Genomic DNA, 13,332 nt, shown 5'->3' on the forward strand with positions numbered 1-13,332 from the left:
CCGCCAGGCCGGCGGACCACTACGGGTAGTCAACAGCGATAGGCAATCAAGTTTGGGATCCCATATGATCCTTTGATCCGTGAATTACACATAGACTTGTTTTCAATTATAGGATAATTAATAATAATAATAATATAATGATGATATAATAATTGTGCAGTTTAGAAAGTTTGTTGTAAAACTGTACATGACTTTGAGAATGCGTAATTGGATCTGAAAGTTGCTTAAGTGACGTCAAGCCTGATGCATGTGTGTTATGTAGCAGGATTAAAAAAAGAAAAGTAAAAAAAAATGAAAACAATGTGTTATCCCTCGTAATAAAGCAAACAAATCTGCCAATAGAGCAAGTGAACATTTGCTTGGTAAGATTTCTTGAAACAACATGGGATATTGAGATAAATCAGATCTTGTAATTAGCAGGAAAATGTATTTTAAACTAAATATGGTGTGTTACAAATATAATCCAAAATCGCTCAAAAGTGGTCGGTTTTTTTTGTTAGTTGGTGATTTAACAACATTTTTTTATCTGAGATACAACTCAAAATAATATGTTTTCAAGAGTCTTTGACTTAACAAGATACTTAAAGATGCATTGTCTAAAAACAGTGTGGCTGTTATAAAGCTGCCAATTTGACCTCCTGCATTGTACAAAGTAATGCATAGCTGTAACCTTTACCCTGCGGACACAGAGCAGAGTATCTCCCTGAGGGGCAGCATGCAGAGGGGCAGCACCGCGAGCAGCCCCCACTGCATGAAGGGCTTTCTGTTTGGTCGTTGAGGTGACTTTGTGGCCTCTGACATGTCTCGTGTCTTCCAGGTGTGCGGCAGCTAGAAATCATGTGCTGCTTCGGCTGCATGTCGGTCCTGGCCAACTACTTTGTGTTCATGACTTTCTTCCCTGCGTGTGTCTCCCTGGTGCTGGAGGTAAGGGTGCAGTGCTGAGGTGGGAAGTAACTAAGTATGTGTACTCAAGTACTGAACTTAAGTACCATTTTGAGGTATACTTGTACTTCACTTGAGTATTTCCATGAAATGCTATTTCATTACTTATACTTTACTTTGTAATTTTACTCCACTACATTATTTAAAAAAAATGCATCTCTATAAATTAAACTAGTGGGATAAAATCTTTTTAAGTCACAGTCTCTTTGAGTCCAATTATTTAAATATTTTACAAAAGTGCAATCAGAACTTTATTTGTCTACAACAGTAAAATGCTACTTGATAACATATTATCTAGAAATGTCACATATACAGTATAATTATAATCATATTCACACACACTTTTTCTGCACAATGATTACTTTTACTTGTTATACTTTAGCTGATAATACTATTGTACTTTTACTTAAATAAGATTTTGAATGCAGGACTTTACTTTGAAGTATTTTGACAGTAATGTATTGGTACTTTCACTCAAGTAAAGCGCCTGAATACTTCTTCCAGCCCTGGCGCAGTGTTCCAGTGTAGGTGTGTACCTGTCTGTGTTTCTGTCGGTGTGACTGATGGTGTTGTGTTTGCTCTAGTTGTCCCGTGACAGTCGGGAGGGACACCCCGATCTGGCAGCTGAGCCACTTCTCCAGAGTGATGGAGGAGGAGGAGGACCACAAACCCAACCCCGTCACCCAGAGGGTCAAAATGATCATGGTAGGTCCACTGAAAAACTGAAACGTTGACTTTAATCAATGTATTATGTCAACAGGATTTCACACAACTGTATTAGGTTAGTGGAAAGCAATAATGTGATGTGTGTGGTGTGCTGTGTGTGCAGTCTCTGGGCCTGGTGATGGTTCACGCCCACAGCCGCTGGATCGCAGAGCCCTTGTCCATCCACACCTCAGGGGGCATCCCTCAGGTGGGCATGGAGCTGGACAGCCTCTCCCCCAGGAGGATTGAGCCAGAGAAACCACTTTGGCACTTCTACCTCACCAGGTAAGGCTGGTGATGGCCATGCTTTCAACTTCATGTGCGCTCGAAGATCAAGATGCAAAAAGGCCAATGTACAGCAGAGATATTAGATTTGAAGTAATATTAAGTAAGAATGTCCAATAAACAATTTAAAAATAGAATACAAACATTTATATTATCACATGACGTTAAAGTAAAGTTTAAAGTGAAGATAGTGATTCAATTACATTCTCTATTTTCTGAAGTCTTGATGTTCCTAAGTACTGTATTTGCTTCTGACACACCAAGACGTTTGTTAGATAAAAAGAAGTTAAAGTCTTGTTAAAAAAAAGACGGCAGTGTGTCAGAAGGAAAATGTGATCTTTAGTTTCTTTAATACATACATTAATGCGAGTGTGTGCTTGGATCAGAATAAAAGACGTTGTACATGTTGCTGCCCGCCCCTGCAGGATGATCACCATGGACATAGAGCAGGTGATCTGCCTGGCTCTGGCCCTGCTGCTGGCCATCAAGTACATCTTCTTTGAGCAGGTCGAGATGGAGTCTACGCTGTCACTGAAGAACCCCATCACCATGTCCGCCCCCGCCCCCAGCCCCCGGCGGCGCACTGAGAGCTGCTGCAGGACCGAGCCATGCCCCCCCCGACCCCTCGCCCCCGCCCCGCCACCCGCCAACAAGGCAGAGAGAGGTGCGTCTGTGCTCAGTGGTGATGCAGTCCCCGGATGGACTTGTGTGGCGTGGTTGTATCTAACGCCTTGTGTCCCTAGATGAAGTGATCCGGCCCTTGTCTGCCCCGGCCGCCGACACCCAGCCTAAGAGCCACTTTGTGGTGGGGGGGGAAGAGGAGGAGCTCAAGGTTGAGAACAATCAGCCCAGCCTCCCCGAAAAACCCAGAGACCTGGACCAATGTGTGGCCATCCTCAGCAACCCTGAGGTACATTACACATAAATAATACAAATAATAATAAAGCTTTATTTGTGTAGCACTTTTCATACACAGGATGCCGCTCCTAGTGCTTTTACAATATGGCACACAACTTTAGACAAACAGAAAGTAAGGCATAAACGATTTATAGCTAGTCCCGTTCACTTCCAGACATACACTCACTCTCATCTCGCTCGCTCTCAACATGCACACTCCACACATGTACCCCCCCTCTCTCTTAAAGGGGTAGGCGCCCTTACTCTGCATGACCCCCCTATAACACATGATTCCATAGAATTCTAGAAAAATACACAAAATAATAAATGCAATGAGTTAATCTTGAATTTAGCAACAGATAACCATCTAAGTTAAAGTTGTGTTTCAACAAAATCACACGACGCAAGATAAACAGAAAAAATAAATTCAGCTCAGAAGTTCAAAAGTTGTTAACACACATGCAGCATACCGTATGTACGTGATGTATGATATTTAAAGGAATACAAGGAGGTTAAATGGGCAAATGAAAAACAAAAATGTCGACATTCTCTTGGTAGGATGTTCCACAGTTTACGGGCATAGAATCTGCTTCCCCAGTTTTATTTTGGGGGACATTTTAAATATTTAAAAAGCCTGCTGTTGAAGGCAGTAGGGCCAGGGACACAGAATGACAGAGAATCAGTGAGATAAGAGGGTGCCAGACAATTCAATGTAAGGATTTAAAAATCAATTGTAAATATAGATAAAAGCTACCTTTCACATCTGAAGTCTCAAACAAGTCGGGGGTTGGCTTATACTTCACCTCGGCACACCTTTAGCTCCGGTGTCTATTTCAGTCGCCACACCAATTAGACTGCAGGTTAGAGGCAGTAGTCTGATCTAAGGGCGTTGTAATAAGCTTACTCACTCCACTCTCTCTTTGAGGCTGAACCAATTAGAGCATGACGCCAATAGATAAATGGTAAATGGACTGTACTTATATAGCACTTTATCCAGTCTTTAAGACCCCTCAAAGCGCTTTACATACTACATGTCGTTCACCCATTCATACTGAGCAGTGTATGTTAGGACATGCACTAACATGCATACACATTCACACACCGTTGGCCATGCCATCGGGAGCAACTCAGGGTTAAGTATCTTGCTCAAGGATACATCGACATGTTGACTGCATGGGCTGGGATCGACGACCGCACTGCCTCGCAGCCACAGTCGCCCTAAGATAAGACACTGATTCCTCTGGCCTGAACTCAGCCCGTGCAGGTCCAGCTTTCACTTCTCCCACACTGCATGAGGAGAGGAGGATATTTCACGTGACATGTTGAAATGATTAGAAGCGGAGATTTTAAAGAAGACCTATAAGGCTTATGGGGTGTCCCTTTCCCGTAGTGTGTGATATAGGTTTGTGTGCATGTAAATGGGCTGCAAAGGCATCCCATTGTAGGGAGTCCAGATATTGCTTCAATATTGATTATCTGCTAAGAAAATTGTTGGTGCTTTTATGAAATTAAATATTAGGCAGTTGGTTGTAATCCATTTCCTATAAATTGTAATTGTGTAATGCAAGCCAACACTATAGCCCTATAGAACAAGCATGTCACACAGTTTATTGATAATTGGTGTTAAAATATAGAATGGGCTGAATCTGAAGCTCTCAATATAATTTCTCAACAGCACTTTCAATCAAAGTGTGGGTTTATTTCACTGGTATATTACAAACATATATATTTTTGATTCTTCCAATCTTAAGTAAATATAGACAGGAACGATAAGATAAGCCCCACCACCTTGCCAGCGTGTCTAGTTTGGGTGACTAGTAAACACACATGATTTCAAAGGATGACTCTTCCCTCCGCGTCCAGTGTAAACACACCTTAAGTCCCTGCATGGTTGTGTTTCTACAGATGGGGGCTCGTTTCCTGAGCGATGCTGAGGTGATGCAGCTGGTCAACTCCAAACACATCCCTGCATACAAACTGGAGGCCATGATGGAGAAACCGGAGAGAGGAGTGGCCATACGCAGACAGATGTTATCCTCCAAACTGCCCTCTCCCTCTGCACTGTCCTCCCTGCCATACACCCACTACGACTACTCCAAGGTGAAGACACACGCACGCACGCACACACACACACAGACACACACACACACACACACACACACACACACACACACACACACACACACACACACACACACGCACGCACGCACACACACACACACACACACGCTGCTTGCTGTTTCGAGACGTTTTTCTCATTCATGTTTCTGTTTTCCAGGTGATAGGCACATGCTGCGAGAACGTGATTGGCTACATGCCCGTACCTGTGGGCGTGGCTGGACCCCTGCATCTGGATGGGAAGCAGTTCCAGGTTCCAATGGCAACCACAGAGGGTTGCTTGGTTGCCAGCACTAACCGTGGTTGTCGAGCAATCGCTGTAAGTGTCCGATTGATTGTACCAGGGCGGACAAAGTTAAATTACATTTAACAATCATTTCACTTTGACAGAAATGAATGCATATTTAATGCTCATTCTGGTATAATTTCACAGATCAAGCTTTGTGAAGTTAGATGAGTTATTATTTACATATGAGTTATCGGGTACACAGTGTGCAGCCAGAATAACCACTAACAACTTACTGTATGTTTATATTATGGCAACATTGAATTTATACACTGTGTGTTCACAAGAGAAATTGGTGATCTGTTCAAATGGTTTTGAACATGGGAAACCCTGACTTTGTGTTTTCCTGAAGAACACAAATAAGTGATTCATTATAGAGATTTAGTTTTTGTTCAGCTGATATCAGAAGCATGACTCCTGAAAATGATATGAAAATGTAATTTCATTCAGCCTTTTCAATTTCTCCTGGCTCTTCAGTGGGGGTGCGATGTGATGACTTTATGTGAATACTATGTACTGTATCTCACAGCTGGGAGGCGGAGCCAACTGCCGTATCCTGGCCGACAGCATGACGCGAGGACCCGTGGTGAGGCTGCCCTCTGCCTGCCATGCTGCGGAGGTCAAGGCCTGGCTGGAGAGCACGGACGGCTTTCAGGTCATCAAAGACGCCTTTGACAACACCAGCAGGTAAGATAGAAACGCTGACGTGGACACGACGAGGATTCAGAGTCTGGGCTGTGCTGTGTGTCTGCGTGTTGTCTCTGTGTTGAGAGGGTCTGTTGCTGTTGGCAGGTTTGCTCGGCTGCAGAAGCTGCTGGTCGGTCTGGCCGGGAGGAATCTCTACATCCGCTTCCATTCCAAGACCGGGGATGCAATGGGGATGAATATGATCTCGAAGGTAACTGTTGTGGCTGTGTGGATAGTCAGCAGGTGCAGTTTCATACAACCACTGAGTGTATTAAAAGTACGGAGCCCCCCAAAGACTAATGGAAAAAAAGAAAAGAAATTGTGCGCATGAGTTGAACATCCCTGACATTAGTTCATAGATCGATGCAGACTGGTTTACAGACTCTCCTTCTTTTCCGATGTATGCTGAAGAGAGTTAATTCCTCGCGGGTATGCTATACACACTGTAAATCCCTCTTGGACAAGTGTAATGTTTGATATTGGGCTAAACAAATCCAATTTGATCGTATCACCAGTGCACTCCAGTGCTTAAACAGACAGCTCGACACTTCTGGCCGTAAATGTCCTTTCAAATGAAGTCCGAGTTTTAAATATAACTCAGTTGATGTCTTTCACTGTGTGTGCTGTGTGCTCTGCATGTGTGACCATTAAAGAGGGCTTTCATCCCTCCCATTCTATTCCCTGTTAACCTTCTGCAATGAACTGGTGGTCTCCTGCACACTCCAGCTCCTCCTGGGGGACAGAGAAAATCACTTTTTCTCAATTCATTTTTATTATCCATGTCCCTTAATGCGCTCCGTATAAAAGGGGTGAAAGCAACAAACCACACTTACTTAAGTACAATGTTGAGGTACTTGTCACTTAGCCTGCTCGAGCCTTCATCAACCAGCGCCCCCTGGCTGCGTGAGAAGATGTTACTCTGTTTTTAAAGGAAGCATGTTCTCCTGCAGGGTACAGAGCAGGCTCTGAGCATACTGCAGCAGCACTTCCCAGATGTGCAGGTGATAGCTGTGAGCGGGAACTTCTGCACCGACAAGAAACCTGCCGCCATCAACTGGATCGAAGGCCGGGGCAAGTCTGCCGTCTGTGAGGCCACCATCCCCGCGAAAGTGGTCAGAGAGGTAGGAGGCTGCAGCTTACTGTCCGTGGTCTTTACTATATACACAGAAACAAACAGAAGTCCATTGAAGGAGACTTGAAAGTCAAGAATGAACACCTTTGAATTACCCAATGCTGCAGATTTTAAAACATAGATAGTCCTCCACAATTACGCTGTGGGCGAGGCTTTAAATGGACCAGACATTTGTGAGTCTTTGGGTAAGATGGTGGAAGGCCTACAGTTTTCCAACCACATTATTTGAAGCATCATTCTATAGTAGATGACAATAGTTTGGCCCCTTGTTTTAAGTACCACCATTTAGCCCATTATTTGTGTCACCTTATTTCTGACGATTGCCTGATCAGAATAATGAAATATGGATTTTGAATTTATTCGTTTTTTCTTGAATGTCAAAAGAAAGTTCTTGTTCAATATATCCATATCTTCAAGTGGAACCAAACAACATCTTTGTGCGTGCTTTTTGGAAATGTGTGTCACCTAACCTCCTGTGGCTTCAGAAAGCTTCAAACCCAGGATTAGCCACTTCAGTAGCTTTGGTACAAGTTAAACTCTATTCATCAGAATGATCAGATCTCATATTAACTGTGTGTTGTGGCTGTGCCGCAGGTGTTGAAAACAACAACAGCCGCTCTGGTGGAGGTGAACATCAGTAAGAACCTGGTGGGCTCAGCCATGGCCGGAAGCATCGGAGGATTCAACGCACACGCATCCAACCTGGTGGCTGCCATCTACATAGCCTGTGGACAGGTAGAGAAATATCCTGCACCTGTGGATTTCCATGTCTTCTTGTGTTTCCTGTGTTAAATCTGTGTGTGTGTGTGTGTGTGTGTGTGTGTGTGTGTGTGTGTGTGTGTGTGTGTGTGTGTGTGTGTGTGTGTGTGTGTGTGTGTGTGTGTGTGTGTGTGTGTGTGTGTGTGTGTGTGTGTGTGTGTGTGTGTGTGTGTGTGTGTGTGTGTGTGTGTGTGTGTGTGTCCTCAGGATCCAGCCCAGTCAGTGGGCAGCAGCAACTGCATCACCCTGATGGAGGCGTCAGGACCGACTGGGGAGGATCTGTACATCACCTGCACCATGCCCTCCATAGAGCTGGGGACTGTAGGGGGAGGAACCAGCCTGCCCCCCCAGCAAGCCTGCCTCCGGGTACACAAACTCACACACACACGCACACACACACACACACACACACACACACACACACACACACACACACACACACACACACACACACACACACACACACACACACACACACACACACACACACACACAGACACACACACACACACACACACACACACACACACACACCCACATCTCAGCTAAAGTATTGATGATATCAGGACAGCAGAAAGTCTACATCTTCTCACCCAGAAGGTCTATATTTTTTAAATAATTTCATATGTTATTTAACTTATTTTATCTTAATTGAACATATTCTTTTTATTTCTGTTGTTCATACATCATATTTTACCTTATTTGCTAAATGTTTCCCTATGTTTATATGATATATTTTATCTTATTTTATTCATTCGAAATGGAACAAACGTCAAAAAACCAACTTCCCCCTGGGATTGTTAAATGATTTCTTATTCGACACCAATGCAGTATTTCCTTTGAGAACTTAGGAAATGAATGTGGAAAGCATATATCACAATATTTTAAGCTAATTTGCTAGAGTAACCATTCATGTGTTTGTGTGTGTGCAGATGCTGGGCGTGCAGGGCGCCAGTCTGGACTGTCCCGGGGAGAACGCGCGGCAGTTGGCGCGGGTAGTGTGTGCCACCGTGCTGGCTGGAGAGCTCTCACTGATGTCTGCTCTGGCTGCAGGCCACCTGGTCAAGAGTCACATGACACACAACAGGTGAGAGCGACCAACCCTCATTCACACATTCACATGATTCCTCTATGTCTACACAAACAGCAGAAAGATAAGCAAACGAAAAAAATGCTATCACTACTAAGAACTGGTTTTAGTGAGCTCAGAGAACTCGGTCCCCATCAGTGTTTGCATCACTACGTAAATAACACAACAGCTGCTGATAGTTGGAAACATCTTTGTTGAAAGAGACAACAAATGTAAAGGCTTGCCAACTTTGTGTTTGTCGCATCAGAGCTACAAGCTAGCACATCTGTTGCTGATTAACACACGAGCTAGCTTGTTAGGTATGATTATTATTATTATGTAAGTAGGCAACATTTATTCATCAATTCATCTTTCTTCAGTGACAACATACACGTGTATGTTTCTGTGAAGACACGGAAAGGAACTGAAAAGATTGTTCACTTTCTTTTTGTTTACAGGGACATTTATATATACATGGTGTTTAGTGGCATTTCAAACTACAACTCTAACTCTTGTGTTCCAGGTCGATTTATTTATTACAGGCTTGGGTCCTGGTCTGCAGGGTCTCAATAATATAAACTAACGTGGGACAAGGCAACTACCTTTTCTTAGCATAGTTAAACCTTTGAATCCATGTTTGTTAAGAGCACATACACGTTTCACTTTGCACAGCATTAGCACAGATAGAACTGTAAGTGAAGAATGTACGACCAGTGTGTGTTCACCAGACATCATGATGAATCTGACCTGACTGCTGTCTGTGTCTGCAGATCCAAAGTGAACCTCCAGGAGCCAGGGACGTGCACAAAGAAAGCCTCCTGAGAGCCTCCTGCACTGAGCCCAGGTCACAGCACAGAGCAGGACATATGGACAATATGGAAGAGAACAATTATTCATTATTCAACGAAGCAGAGCTCAGCTGTCTTTCAAGGAAACACTGGAGTGTCTTTGGACCAATCTCTTTTGCTGGATATGATGCTAATCAGACTCTTCAGTTGACATATTTCATTTTCTGTATCTGTGTGTGTTTATGGGGCTGGCTTCTTTTATTCCCACATTTACAGTAAGAATGCTGTGTAGCTGTTCTGCTTCAAAGGTTTCTGCTGTCCTGTTGCCAAATGAAGCAGTGTGAAACAGAATGTTTGTGACTGCTGAATGTGCATGGGAACCCATGACCACAGTGAATATAATGCATCATAGTGTCACAGTTTTCAGCCCATACAGTTCTGTGAACCATGCAGACAGAGTAACCATAAGAGACTCAAGAAGGAATGAACAAGGGAACATATGAATAATTAATTATCTGGATCCAAGAGGCACTCTAAAAGTATGATTGAACCTCACTTAAGGCTGACTTCCTCTCACAACAGGTGGGGTCCCAATCAAAGAATCCTTTACTCATCAGCCCATTCCTGTTGGGATCATACATTCTAATTACCATAAGGAAACACATTCTCAACCCACCCGCATTTCCTGTCACACAAAAAGGACTGAAGAACAGTGTTCTTATGTGTGATGCAAACCATCGCATTGTGTCTGCTTTGATCAACATCAGGGGTGTCCCAACTTGTTTTAGCTGAGGGCCACAGACAGAAACATATAAAAAATGCTGGACCACTACCGTATGTTGCCTCATAAGTGCATTTATAAGAAATGACTGCATTTATTTGAAAAGGAAAAGGAGTTGGCCCCCGGGTCATAGTTTGGACACCCCTGATCTACAGAAAGTGACAGACTCTTCCTTCGGTTGCATTTTGAAGTGCATCAGCATGCAGCGCTGATGCTTCAGAGGGAAATGTCTGCAGCTGTGGAGCGGGTTCAATGAATGCAGTTATAGTGAGTCTCCTGTGAAAGCAGTGGAAGGCAAACATTTTGGATATATTTTGTAATAAATACAAAAGGACTTAAACCACGACAACATTGCACTGTTTTGATTAATGCTTTGTCAGGAATTGGAATATGGAACACGTCGCTGAAGAGCTGAGGTTCATGTCTGCAGTTTTTCCGTCTAGTTTGTATGAAATCTTGAAGTGTGTTGTATGTACAGTAAAGCTGGCGTGGCATGGCTCTGTTTCACTGTTCATAGATTGTTTTATCAGCAGACATTTAGTAATAGAAACATTAGTTTGAAAAGCAAGCACCTGCGCACTGATCTGCAACAGGTTCACTGTGTTGCCATACCCATCCATCCATCTTCCCCCGCTTATCCGTGGTCGGGTCGCGGAGGTAGCAGTTCCAGCATAAATAACATTTCAATCAGGAGAGACGTGATGTATGAAATACATGTTCATTACCGGGACACATGGTATAAGAAAATGATGATTGACAGATTACAACAATGAATTAACTGATGTTTGGAGATTAGGCCCCGGTTTGTAGGATGATCATTCGGGAGGGGAAAACCGCTCCGATGAACCCCCCCGGGGTCTAGACACTGGTGGTGGTGATAAGTGGTTCGGTCTGGTCTGAAGGAAGAAGGATTAGCTTGGCCCTGAATTAGGAGACAGGAGGCGAAGGGGTGGAGGAGGGTTGTGCGTTGACGCCTGAAATGACAACTGACAGAGAGGGAAGAGCAGATTTAAAGAGGTTAGCAGGTGCGATGATTGGCTAGCTGGGGAGGAACCCCCCTGATTACTTAATGGGAGAGGAGATTGAAGTGACGTGTAACACCAGGGGGTATTGGTCTTCCTCATTGAACTTGCGCTAAGCTTCATTTCAATCAGGAGAGACGTGATGTATGAAATACATGTTCATTACCGGGACACATGGTATAAGAAAATGATGATTGACAGATTACAACAATGAATTAATTGATATTTGGAGATTAGGCCCCGGTTTGTAGGATGATCATTCGGGAGGGGAAAACTGCTCCGATGAACCCCCAAAGAGAAGAGAAGTAAGAAGTACTGCGATGTGAAGCATTTCTTACCTTACTGGCTGATTGAGGAGATCTGTGGATGAAATGAGATAGCACTGTCACGATTCTCAGGTTATGTCACGTTTGTAGTTTTGTCTGTGTTGGTGTTTTTCTTGTCTTTGGGTTTCCTGTCTTATTGTGTAGAGTGTTCACCCCCGTTTCCTGCCCGTCTGCTTTCTGTCTGTTTCCCTCCCTGATTACCCGATTGTGTTCACCTGTTGTCCTTGTGTTTCTCCTCCCCTGCCCAGCTGTGTCTTGTTCTGTGATTACCCTTCTGTGTATTTAGTCTAGTCTTCCCCTGTGTTCCATGTCGGTTCATTGTTTCCCCTCCATGTCATTCCACGGTCTGTGTTCCTTGTGCTACTCGTTGGATATTTTGGATTCTGCCTTGTTTTGCCACAGCTTTAATTTATTTAATAAAGCTCGCTTTTCGTTATTCTGCATTTGAGTCCTACCTGCTTCACCCATTCGTAACAAGCACGGGGACATGATGAGAATGTCGGAATCACTGCAGGGTTAATGTGAACGCCAACCATGGTTAGCGCCTGCATAGCGGATTTAGACAAACGCTGACCCACTGGCCGCAACCTGCACGCGCAGGGTTAAACATGACGCTGACCCACTGGCCGCAACCTGCACGCGCAGGGTTAAACACAATGCGGACCCGAAGGTCACGACGATATCAAGTGTTTAAACATGAACACGGTGACACGTAAATGTGCTGACTTGCTAAAACCACCACCATTTATATGTATAAATACCGTTTAGTGTTTGAGGGACCTTTGGATGGCCAGCACGGCACTGATGTCCGGGCCGATGTAGGATGTGAAGGCAGAGGAGGACCACCGTCCGAGTTGTTGCAGGGATGAGGATGAGACTCCTTGATTAGCAGCAGATGTAGCTGCGCCTATCCTGAACGAATTCCCCGAGAATAATTGGGGTGATAATCCGGATTTAGAGAGAACTTGCTTTAAGTAGTAGTTGAACCGGTGTTTAGTTAAGGGAATATTCCCTGGAAGAAGAAATAGTGGTGAGAGAGGATTTGTGGAAGATCTAAGATGCAGGAATTTGATCATGGATTTATAGGGGCAGAACGGGGAATCGTTGCGAGCAGCGTTAACGGAGCAAGCGCCTCCGCATTTGGAGTGCTTAAGTTTTAAACTAAAATGGCTAGCGTGGAAAGATAAGTCGGCAAAGCAAACGTCTTGATCGGGATCGAATGTTAGGGAAACTGTGGCGAATTCTCCTGGTCTGAGAAAAGCATAGAATGCTAACAGGAATAATTCATCGAGTAGTGCGTCGACGTATGGAGAAAATACTCCTTCTCTGAGTTTGGAGAGCATGAGACGCAGGGTGGAGAGTGTAATGGGTCGCCTATGGTCTGCAACGGGGGGAAACGTTTTTAGAAGACCTTTCAAAGTGAGTTTGACTGATTGGTTAGAGAACAGGCTGGGAAAGCTGGGATCGTAACAGCGAACATTAAACTGAACTCCAGCTAGGAGGCCTCGGATGTATTGAGGTTTGAGGTGGCGATC

The 13,332-nt window shown here is 44.1% G+C and overlaps 1 protein-coding gene across 1 annotated transcript in view; it reads left to right on the forward strand.

Moving 5' to 3' along the window:
- The window catches only part of LOC117452762 (3-hydroxy-3-methylglutaryl-coenzyme A reductase-like), a 15,326-nt gene extending 4,528 nt beyond the window's left edge, over positions 1 to 10,798 (forward strand). Inside the window, 15 exon segments of the mRNA XM_034091515.2 lie at positions 818 to 924; positions 1,527 to 1,553; positions 1,555 to 1,647; positions 1,772 to 1,932; positions 2,358 to 2,596; positions 2,676 to 2,842; positions 4,735 to 4,929; positions 5,108 to 5,266; positions 5,763 to 5,920; positions 6,026 to 6,131; positions 6,871 to 7,041; positions 7,647 to 7,787; positions 8,019 to 8,177; positions 8,744 to 8,898; positions 9,651 to 10,798. Of these exon segments, the coding sequence (XP_033947406.1) occupies positions 818 to 924; positions 1,527 to 1,553; positions 1,555 to 1,647; positions 1,772 to 1,932; positions 2,358 to 2,596; positions 2,676 to 2,842; positions 4,735 to 4,929; positions 5,108 to 5,266; positions 5,763 to 5,920; positions 6,026 to 6,131; positions 6,871 to 7,041; positions 7,647 to 7,787; positions 8,019 to 8,177; positions 8,744 to 8,898; positions 9,651 to 9,702 (2,090 nt within the window). The 3' untranslated portion in view covers positions 9,703 to 10,798.
- Positions 10,799 to 13,332: the final 2,534 nt, after the last annotated feature.

Source organism: Pseudochaenichthys georgianus, chromosome 9 (assembly GCF_902827115.2).
Source record: "Pseudochaenichthys georgianus chromosome 9, fPseGeo1.2, whole genome shotgun sequence".
Taxonomy (NCBI): domain Eukaryota; kingdom Metazoa; phylum Chordata; class Actinopteri; order Perciformes; family Channichthyidae; genus Pseudochaenichthys; species Pseudochaenichthys georgianus.